The sequence below is a fragment of the Antedon mediterranea genome, chromosome 5 (assembly GCF_964355755.1).
Source record: "Antedon mediterranea chromosome 5, ecAntMedi1.1, whole genome shotgun sequence".
In the NCBI taxonomy this organism is placed as follows: Eukaryota; Metazoa; Echinodermata; class Crinoidea; order Comatulida; family Antedonidae; genus Antedon; species Antedon mediterranea.
The window spans coordinates 7,706,689-7,717,671 of NC_092674.1; the positions used below are offsets into that span (position 1 = coordinate 7,706,689).

Here is a 10,983-nt window from a genome sequence, read left to right on the forward strand (position 1 = left end):
AATATACTTTAGCCCTGACGACGGAATAGTTTCTGAGAACCACTGATACCAGGTGAATTCAAATAAAATACTTTTTACAGAATATAATGAATGTATGAGCTTTTATTACCGAAAGAAGTAGTAAGTATAATATTAATAAGCTAAATCTTAATTAAAATATGATTTCAAAAATAATATAACCAGTTCAAAACGTAGCATGACACACTTGCCTGCGCCTAGTTAGTTAGAATTGTTAGTGTAATGTACAGAGCAATTGGATAATGATTTACATAAAGATATTTAGGATATAATAAACTTTTTTATTTAACATCTTAATTTGTATTATTTTTTCAGAAGTAAAAACAGTAAAGGTTGACGATAAATCCTCTAAGACTCTAAAACAAATACGCGCTTGAATGCAGTAGGACTAAATATTAGTTTTATGGTCCAACATTACATAAAGAACTCCTTCTAAAATTGTTTCAAACACAAGTTTTCTTTTGGAACAATTGTTCATACTCTCTTTTATTTTTCCTTTACCGCATTTTTAAAGTTTAGGTTGAATAAGAAATTTTCTTCTCTTGAAAATATATTCCCCCCCCCCCCCAAAAAAATAATCAGTTAAATTCAACTAAAATCGCATTAGTAGGCAGCCAATTTTGGTAAATATATATTTTTGTCAATCCAATTTTTGATAGAAGTGAATAATTAGTGTGTCATTAAAATGGCATATTTTAAAAATGATTTTTTTTTTCAGAGGGAAAATATAACTTCACACAAAACAGTTGTATTGTCCCCCTGAACATTTATATATATATATATATATATATATATATATATATATATATATATATATATATATATATATATATATCTATATATTTTTATTATGCCAGTTTATGTCACTTTAATCAAAAGTTGAACAAAAAACAAATAATTTACATGTAAAAAGTGCATATTAAAGCAAATAAATTGTCAAATTGGCTGCCAGCCAATGAGTTTTTGATTTAATTTTACCGTTTATTTTGTCATTATATAACTGAAAACATTATTTTTGTTCGTGTTTTTTTTCGACGGAATTGATTAACTTTGTTAAAACTACAAAATGGTCTATTTAAAGTTTGATTTTATTCATCTTAATTTTTCATGTTTTTAGGAGACAATGCATTTTTAGTTTAAAAAAAACTGAATTAAACAGGGCTGTCCATCTGAAGGTTAATACAATATCATTACACGTTGCAATCTTTTCCATGAGTATAGATATGTAAAAGCAACAGAGAGTAACTAAACTACCTCCAGAATTGAAAGACCATAGCTATGATACAAGAAGAAATGCAATGCATCTTTCGACACTATAGACGTGAACGTTCTTGTCTTATTCAACTATTCAAAATGGTCCATGGTTATAACAATTTAAATTCAAATGATTACTTAACATTTAATAAAGAACATAGAACACGAGGCCGTAACTTCAAATAAGCAACATACTAAGACAATGCACAGAAAAAAGTTTTCTCATATTTCATTGTCGAAAAATGGAACAATTTACTGCCCGTTACAGTAAATTCTAAGTCAATTAATAAGTTAAAAACACAAATAGAAAGAGACTACAACCAGAGAAAGCCCAACAAACAATAAGAAGAATTGATGGTCACAAAAGTGAAAGCTTAAGAAGACTCTATCAACAAATGAACAATGAATGATGAACAAACAATTCAATGAACAAACAAATGAATTAACAGTTGTATTTAGTGGTATTTTACTTTACGTTAGCATATTCCTCGTACATTTTCAGATAACACAGGGCAGCATCGTAGCAATAGCTGTACTGAACCTAGAAATACAATATTGAACACTATTATTATTAAATAAAGCTCTGTGAACACTGTCATCTGTCAAGAGTTTGAAAAAAAAGTGTGATGTGCCAAAATATGGTAGTGATGTGACATCACCATGTCCATATATGGGCACATCGCATTTTGTCACATAAAGTTTGATATTGTAGACGATTACTTCGAAAAGCTTCTGATTCTGAATTAGTTTTATAAGATGTAGAGTTTTTTGGTTTATTTTATTTACGACATAAAACAATTTGTTTTGTTTTGCAATGAATGTCTTTTTGGCGATTCAGCTTTAAAGCACCCATTGGGTTAATTGAGTTTGAGAGCACACATTCAAAGAATTTTAAACAAAAGTAATTGTTAAAATGTATAAGAAATTAAACGAAAAAAATCGTTGGTATGATAGAAATTCAATAAAGATAAGGGAGACAATAAGACGCAATAAAAAGAAACTACCTCAGAGTTCACCGCAGTAGGACATGCTGACCTCAGTGTTTTAAGTGTTTGGAATACATCCACCATCTTGTCTTCTCGCATTTTCTGTATTACTGAATAAACTAGGCAGAATAATCCAGATCTACCAAAATCATTCCTATTGCATAAATACATTGTATTAATAAACCAATACAGCCGTATTAGAATAGAAATACCAGGGAAGAGTGAAATTACCTTCACTCTTCACCAACTTGACGCCAAGTTGTTACTGTAACAAATTGTTTTGTTGTGAAAAAGAGAAATACATGTTTATCAAAGTGGAAAAGCATTTATCATATAAAATAATTATTTCAGTTAATTTTACTTTTTGATTTTACTTACATGCAATGAACAGAGATTGGTGAAGTATCATCTCGTTCCATTATTTTCATAATGATTTTAACAAATGCATCAACTTCTGGAACAGGTTCGTTTTTTGGCCATTGGTTAACCTCATACTGAACAATGTGTCGTTTTCCATCATCCTTAATGAAAAAAACAAATCAATGAATCAATTCCATATTTACAGTAAGAAGATACAGGAAATGATGGTTAATAAGCAGACGATTGATTTAAATCACCATCTCATTTATTAAATTAAAATAGGTTACTACGATTACTTATAATTATTTCGTTTCAATTATTTCATTGATAAGTAATCTATAATATATGGCATTATTCTTTGACTTTACAAAAAAACAAATATTAACCTTTTCTAAGACGATTCGTCTCTCATTCATAAATTCATTCTGATAATTTGATTTGACAGTGACTGTATATTCACCAAATGTTTGTTTCTGATTGATCTTTTTTGGGAGGTACAGTGCACTCGTTATATCTTCCATCTCATTTAGCTGTACTGTGACGTCACATCTATAGTCAAACACTAAACGCCAGAAATCCATAGTATTGTTAGTATGCGATGGCGTCTGAGTAACGATAAAAGCACGATGATCACTGTACCGCTTCGGAATAAAACAAACTAAACATTAATTGAAAAAAACACGATTATACAAAACAAAAGAGAAAATGTGGGGGATACTTGCGCATGTGTCTTTTTATATCGTTGTATAATACTGTAAATTATTTTATTCGAAAGAAATCGCTCTGTCTATCTTACTACGAGTAAACCTACAATGCCTACTGTACGTCATTTTTGTGTTTCTTAAATGTATCAAGATGATTTGAAATGTTAAAATAACAAAGTATATTGTGCCATTTTCTAATATCAAACTTAAACGAGTTTCCACATGTTCATATTAGAACTCCAATATCAAACTGGCTCAATTTAATTGTTAATAGATTTAAAAGAGTTTTTCACATTTTCATATTAGAACTTAATATTACATATTGTGAGACTGGTTGTAACGACATCCTCTCCTCAATACATGCTTTCCCACAACCTGGTACCTACCTCAGCATGTGAAGCGTTAATGTATTCTTCACCAGCGTCAACATTTATTTGGAAACACCGTTTATTTACTGTATTAAATTAAATAAAAACAAATCATTATTGAGTAATTAATATTGTAGTATTATATTTGATTTTGGTCATCGGCTCAGCAAATTTCAAGTCAAGTCTTCTTTTAATTAACAAAAATGGTGTAGGCCTAATTTCACTGCATTTCACAATAATGCTTAAAAACGTTCCTCTTTAAAAAAAAAATATTGTTTTATATTTGTATAGACAAAGAAAATTAAAAAATGTTTCATTATCAATTGTTATCATTTAACATAATCAAATCGTAACATACTAATACTAAGGTATAAAACTTACAGATCAAAACATCTGGTCGTCTGGCACGTGACGTGTCATCATCCAAATGACGTAGAAGCAAACTGTTTACGGTCTAAAAAGAAAAAAAAGAGAGGCTATTATCTTACGAATTGATTGTTTGTTAGTTTTATTTTACCGTTTTATAATAATTTGAAATCGTGGTTGGAGAAATGGAAACAATAATAATACTCGTATTTAAGACATGTAATTTACAAGACAAGAAATTTAAAAAACGTATTATTTATTATTATTAGTGTTGGTATTTATAAATATTTTTATTTCCATATAATATTATTCTCTACCAAGCCTCTTCCTAAAATGCTACGTTTTCCTAAAACAGGTGGAGGAGGAAGGAAGGTTGATCTATTGTATGTAGGCCTATATGATTATTATTAATCTACTACATCTATATTTTTCTATAATATTTATAATTACAGTTTTATTTGTTTTTACTACTGTTAAACTTGTTATTTTAAAAAGGTTTAAAATAAATTTTAATTAAATTAATAAATCAGTAGTAAATATAACATACCTCGAATTCTTTCTTGAAACCGTTCCTGACGCTTGATTGGCGTTTCGTTACATAATCAAGAAGTTGGGACAACTCAATAGGTTTGTATGCTTTGTCATCTAGTTCTGTGACATCAACAGCATGAGTTGGTACAGGCTCTTGTTCCGGAATTGTTTCCGGAATTGGTTCTATGTATACGGGCTCAGCAGAAGAAATGACAAGAGCAGACATATACATTTCATATGCACCTTGATCATTAACATGATCTTGTTTATGTTCGGGTTCTATGTATACTGGTTCAGCAGCAGAAAACGTGGAAACATTAGAATTAATGTTTTTATATTCACTTTGCTTTTCCAGATTTGCAACATCATTAACATGATCCTGTTCAGGCTCAGCGTATATGGGTTCAACAGAAGATGTGGCACCACTAGCTTGAACACTTTCAAACTCATTGGGTTCATATTTTTTGTACAAACTTTGGTAATTTTTATCTTTTGCGTTTAGATCTTGTTGACGAGTAGAAGCTTTAGTAACCTCTGTTTTCGCGCTTGATTGTTTTAAACTAAAATAAAACAAAGAAATGAATACGATTAAGTCGATGGTTATTTTGAGTTTCTTCTTCTCCTTTTTTCTTGCAATGCCACCCCGAGTAAATTGTTATTTCAAAATTGGCAAAAAACTATATGACTGATACTTTACCGTTTCAATATTATCAAAGTGATAGTAACTACGAAAACGGCCACAACTACTGAACCAATTACAACACCTATTACGTAACCTAAAAAGTAAAATATTACTGTACTTGAACATGGACACTTTTTATAAGGTATTCAATGTGAACGGGTCCGGTTTTCTTTTAAGTAAGTTTAACCCAATGTACAATTAACAAAAAATAACAACAATCCGAGTGGGAACGGTTAGATATTAAAACATTTTCCAATTCTTATGACTTTGGTTTATTCGTACTGAATGAAAATAAGAAAATTCCAAAAAGTAAAGTGTGTTGATTATTTCACTAACCTTCTAGTTTCTTTTTGTCTGAAAAAGTATTGTTAGTTGACGGATTACAATCAATCCCAAACAGAATTGTCTTTGTTTGAGACGTCGTATTAACGTTTAGATATGAAGCAAAAACTGTAAATGTATATTCTATACATTGCTCAATTCCGTCACCAAATATAACTTCTGTTTCTATTGTAATTCCTTGACGAAATATACCACCTGACAGTTCATAATGGTAGGTCACCTGATAGTCTGGAATGTCACATTTAGAAGCGTTCCATTTCACCAGTAAATGTGTTCTATTTGCAAATATATTACTTTCTATCGATGGCTCTATATACAAATATAAGTAGAATTTGTAGGTCAAAGGTGCTCATTTTACTTTAAAACTTACAATATCAATATAACAAAATATAAAAAATATTTGTTTGTCATTTTTTTGTTTGTTTTTGACTTACCCTTATTAAAAAAAGTTTTTTTTAATGAAATTAATAAATAGGTATAAACAAAAACATAATGGGTTGAATATATCATGTTTGCATATAGTGTTCAACAAACTAAGTAACTCAATTAGTGTATTTTGGCATCCGAAGTCTAACTTACCTGATGGTGCTGTTTGTATCAATATGTCCTCTCCCCAATTACCAGCAATATCCATATTATTAACAATTCGAGCGTTTATTATATAATCAGTACAACGTGATAATCCTGATATTTCAACCTGTTTAGAACTGTTTGTTGTATTGACTACACCTTGTATATTTCCATCTCCATCCGAATACTGCACTTGATATCCAAGAATATAGTTACATTGAATTCGATCATAATCACTAGATACAGGCTGAAAATAAAGTATACCATTAAATTACACTGTATTTCGTAATTGTATAATCATGTTGAATTAAAAAACAAACAAACAAATAAATAAAAACAAATATAAAACTTTTGAGAATAATGTAACATTTATAAAAAATGTATTTAATTAATCCAACTGTTTCTTTGAATGATTGAATCCAATTATTTGGAGGTTTGGCATAACTTGGCATAACTAAATGAATGCTGATACTAATACCTTTAATTTTAAGATTATTTTTTTATCTTTCCTTGTTTTTATTGTTGTTACTGGTTCTACCAATGGTTCTATAGTAAGTAAAACATATTGCAATACATTAGGAATAAATTAAAAATATAATGAAGTAATAACATAGGCCTATAAATTATAAATAAATAAAACAGCAAGAATAAAGTGTAAACCTATTTGTAATAGAAAAATATTTACGGGCACATTATTATTACTGAAGATATGTATAGTATTTTATTTCTGATCGAGTAAGATTGCTTTTTGTTTTTAATTGATTGAAATGTTATTTTTAAAGTATACACATTCATTACATTATTTTTTTCTCTTAAAAATCAGGAAAGTGTTTGTTATTCCAGGTAAAGTGAAATTTAACTTTTTCCTGGTTAATTAATTTTGCCATAAATGATTTTTGTATAATTATGATAATGACTATTAAAACGGCGGTTTTTATTTAAAATTAACGTACATGGTATCTAGAAAAAATATATATTAATTACATTCGGTTATAGTAGGCGTTATTCTATTTTCAAATTTCAATATAATAAATAAAAATAAATAAAATGACATTTGGCTAGAATTTATGGGTGAATATGATCTGAGCATGCGTATAGAGATATCAGGTTATAGCAAGTAATCCTGAAAAATAGTGCTTACTTGAACAAATCAATTTAGTGGATCCAACGTTACTTCTTGGTCCACCTGTCTGATTATTATAAACCATTCTAAAAAATTGTAATCTAAATTTTATTTTCGCATTTGGAATTAAGTTATCGATTATCAATAATTTATTCTTAATAGGAAAAGAGACAGAAGTCCATGTATCATTATATTCTGGCTTATACAAAAGCGTCCGTTTTATAATTGTTCCTGTTCCATAGTCTTCACCAGGAATCCAAGTGACGTCAAACGTCACGGTAGTTACTGTCTGCTCTACAATAGTTGGCGGTTCAGAACGATATGGTAATGCTAAGACAAAATAAAATACAGAATAATAAATATAAATAAATTCAAATATACAAATTACCTAGCCTATTACTATATAATGACAAATATTTATTCTATACGAACTTATTATTTTCAAAGTTAAATTGTGTGTTTACTTAACAACATCTGAATACATTTTCTTCTGTATGCAATACAGTATAATACTATAGGCCTACATTCATTTAAAAATTCAGAAAAAAAAGAAATATAAATAAAATCGAAATAAATGAAATAAATCGAATATAGGGCTGCTTTGTTTATACTATTATTTGACAACCGAAAGTTTATACAATGTGTCCAGATAGAAATGTCTTGTACGGTACCGTATTTATTGTATGACTTGCCTACGTGGTGGGTGGATACACCGCGAAGAAAAAATGAAAATGAAAATGAAAAAAGGGTAGAAAATTTGCAATAATTAAAAGTCCATAGCATAAACGAACAACAGCGGCGGAGAATGAATATTATACTAGTAGTAAATGTGTATCATAACAGTGTATGGTGTTACCTATGCTACAGTTTGGCCCGGCCCAAGCCTCATGGCATCCACTATCGCAACTTCCATCTCGAGTACAATTTTCAGAGTCTTTGCAGTGACACTGGAAATTACACAAATCACCAAAGAATCCGGATGAACATGACACATGCTCTACTGTAGTGTAACAAAGCAATAAACCAATGTGATGTGAATATATATCAAAGTATGCTGTGTTATAATAAAGTACATTCTTTGTTGGAGTCTAGATTTAGACAGACATTGATGTTCGTATTTTGTGGCAAAATAATGGGTGGACTTGTAAGAGGCCACGCGTGTTAGAAATTCTGGTTAATTATCTACCACATGAGTATTTCTTAGTTTGTCAATATGTATAGTATACATTCTTATAGGTCATGTCAAGTTCATATTGGTACACTCAGTATAGATATTTTTGGAATCATAACTGGTAAATGCAGCGTTAATTATGCCTATAACTAGATAATGTATACATAATTTAGTAACTACAAAATACTACCGAGACATCCTTCTCCGGTGTAACCGTCTAAACACATTGACTTAGTCCTACATCCACTCGTTGTATCACAATGTTCGCTGTCACAGTGACAAACTTGCCGGCAATCAGCTCCATAGAAACCTGTGTCACACACTATAAACAGATGTTTTATACAATGCAGAGACAACAATTATGTAATTATGTCACAGATAATTATAATACAAAAATTAATAAATATTCATACCTGAACTTAAATAACATGATACATATTTGTAATGACAATAAAGACACCTATTATATTTAATTAATACGATGATGACAACGTAAAAATCAACGAATATTGTAATCATGAATTACAATTATTAACAACAAATGAATAAGTAGTAACCATTATAACATATTATTTCCTCTTAAAATGCATTGATGCATGCAAAACTATATTTATATTATTTAAATGTTAACCTGTATTGCAATCATTTCCTCCAAAACCATTGTGGCATGTACAACCAACTGGATCAGGTGGAGATAAAACAATTCCTGTGCAATTTCCTCCAACAGAACACACAAAGTTGCAGTCACGACCCCAGTCGTTATATCCACAACCTTTAATAAATCAAATAAAATGGGTAAGTATATATAGGCCTACGTACGTAGGAATAAGCTAATCAATCGACCTAAATCATCTGAATTATTAAATAATCTAAATAATTAAATGATAAATAATAATAATGATTAATAATAATAATAATAATTAATTAATGATAATAATTAAATAATAATAATAATTAAATAATAATAATAATAATATTTATTTATTTTTATTTTATGTCTTTAGGGAATGTGGCCAAGGATTACCAATAGTGAATTAATCACTGTCCTATCAGATAGGTGGTAATCCCCTTGATACAGGGGCTATTGTGTGAACCAGTTCACCGGGGTAACCCCCTAATAATAATAATAAAAATAATAATAATAATACACACGTACATCCAAATTATATATTATCAAAACAAAATTCAACATTATTTTGTGTATTTAAGCTTAAGAAATAAATTTTAATTATTAATTATTACGTACTTTTAAGGAGCAAATGCAATACCTTGTTTGCAAGACGTTCCTTTAAATCCTGCTGTGCAAATACAGACACCCGTCTTATCGTCACATACTCCGCCATTATAACATACGGGACAGTCCATTTCACAGTCTGGAGGATTCCACTTTGGCGAGGGACAAGCTAAATACAATATGAATAATTAAACAGTGCCAAAATGATATCTAATAATACTGTATAAATAGACAAATAAAGGTTTCAAGATTATAACAGATTACAACAAAATCCAATAAACAAATAGGCCTTATATCTTTAATTAGTATACAGTGAGTGATGGATAAAATAAATTATTTCAGGAACGAGGATGCTAATTGTAATAAACTTCTGAGTTAAGTAACTTTAGATAAAAACATTGAGAAGTCAAATTTATTTTGTAAAATACACATTATAGATGAGAACTGCATTACAAAATTATCAATAATAAGCCCTTCTACAATATAAACAAACATATATTAATAACCATTCTTCTATGGGAAAGGTTGTAGCAATCAATAATTTTATAAACGTAATGTACCTCTAACAATAAGTCTCATGATACCATGGTTACCATCAGGGCTATCACCTGTAAAACATTCATCATCTTTCATTCGTATGTTTTCAATCACAGCAGACGTATTGCTCCTCAGATGGTCTATTTCCTCACCGTAATTATGTCTCCAACGTAGATCGTCAAGATCAGTACCTTCACTGAGATTGATAGTGACATACTCTCCTATACCGACTGTTATTGTTCTGTACTCCATTCTAATTACAGCTGTAAAGAATAAGAGATAAAAATGTGGTTTTAGAAAAAGAGTAAATTTTAATAGTTAAAATAATGGTATTAGGTTCCATTACGATCTATCTGAACTTACTCACCGGAATCGGATGTCAAGACAATGGCTGAATCTGTAACTACTTCGCCTTTCTTTGCTTCAAATGAAAAAACTCCAACTCTATCATCAGGTTGTAAGTCAGCAACACCTAGAAACGTGTGGTAGATGGAAGTTTGGAATTCAATCTTGCTATTTGTGTTAAAGATTTTACCATTGGGCATACTTTTCTCTTGTTGTTGTCCAGTATTGTTATGAGGCTTAGTATCATTCCAAGTCACTTTATCTCTCCCATCAATATTCTTGTACAATATTCCAACTGATAAATCTCTGATGTCTTTGTCCTCTTGAATTGCGTATCCTCGAAACCTGCGTTTACCACTATATCTGGACGTCAATGGTGTATTAGAATACAT

At 29.7% G+C, this 10,983-nt stretch overlaps 1 protein-coding gene across 1 annotated transcript; it reads right to left on the reverse strand.

The window, feature by feature from the left end:
* Window positions 1-1,591: 1,591 nt before the first annotated feature.
* On the reverse strand, window positions 1,592-10,983 carry LOC140049151 (uncharacterized). Its single transcript, XM_072093968.1, has 18 exons — window positions 10,614-10,983; window positions 10,270-10,509; window positions 9,744-9,878; window positions 9,107-9,247; window positions 8,666-8,797; window positions 8,161-8,304; window positions 7,323-7,634; window positions 6,660-6,727; window positions 6,191-6,428; window positions 5,606-5,920; window positions 5,285-5,363; window positions 4,604-5,147; window positions 4,072-4,144; window positions 3,709-3,776; window positions 3,005-3,259; window positions 2,637-2,779; window positions 2,277-2,412; window positions 1,592-1,813 (listed from the first exon to the last, which is right to left on the reverse strand). The coding sequence occupies exons 1-18, from the start codon at window positions 10,981-10,983 to the stop codon at window positions 1,739-1,741; spliced, it is 3,468 nt and encodes a 1,155-aa protein (XP_071950069.1). The 3' UTR covers window positions 1,592-1,738.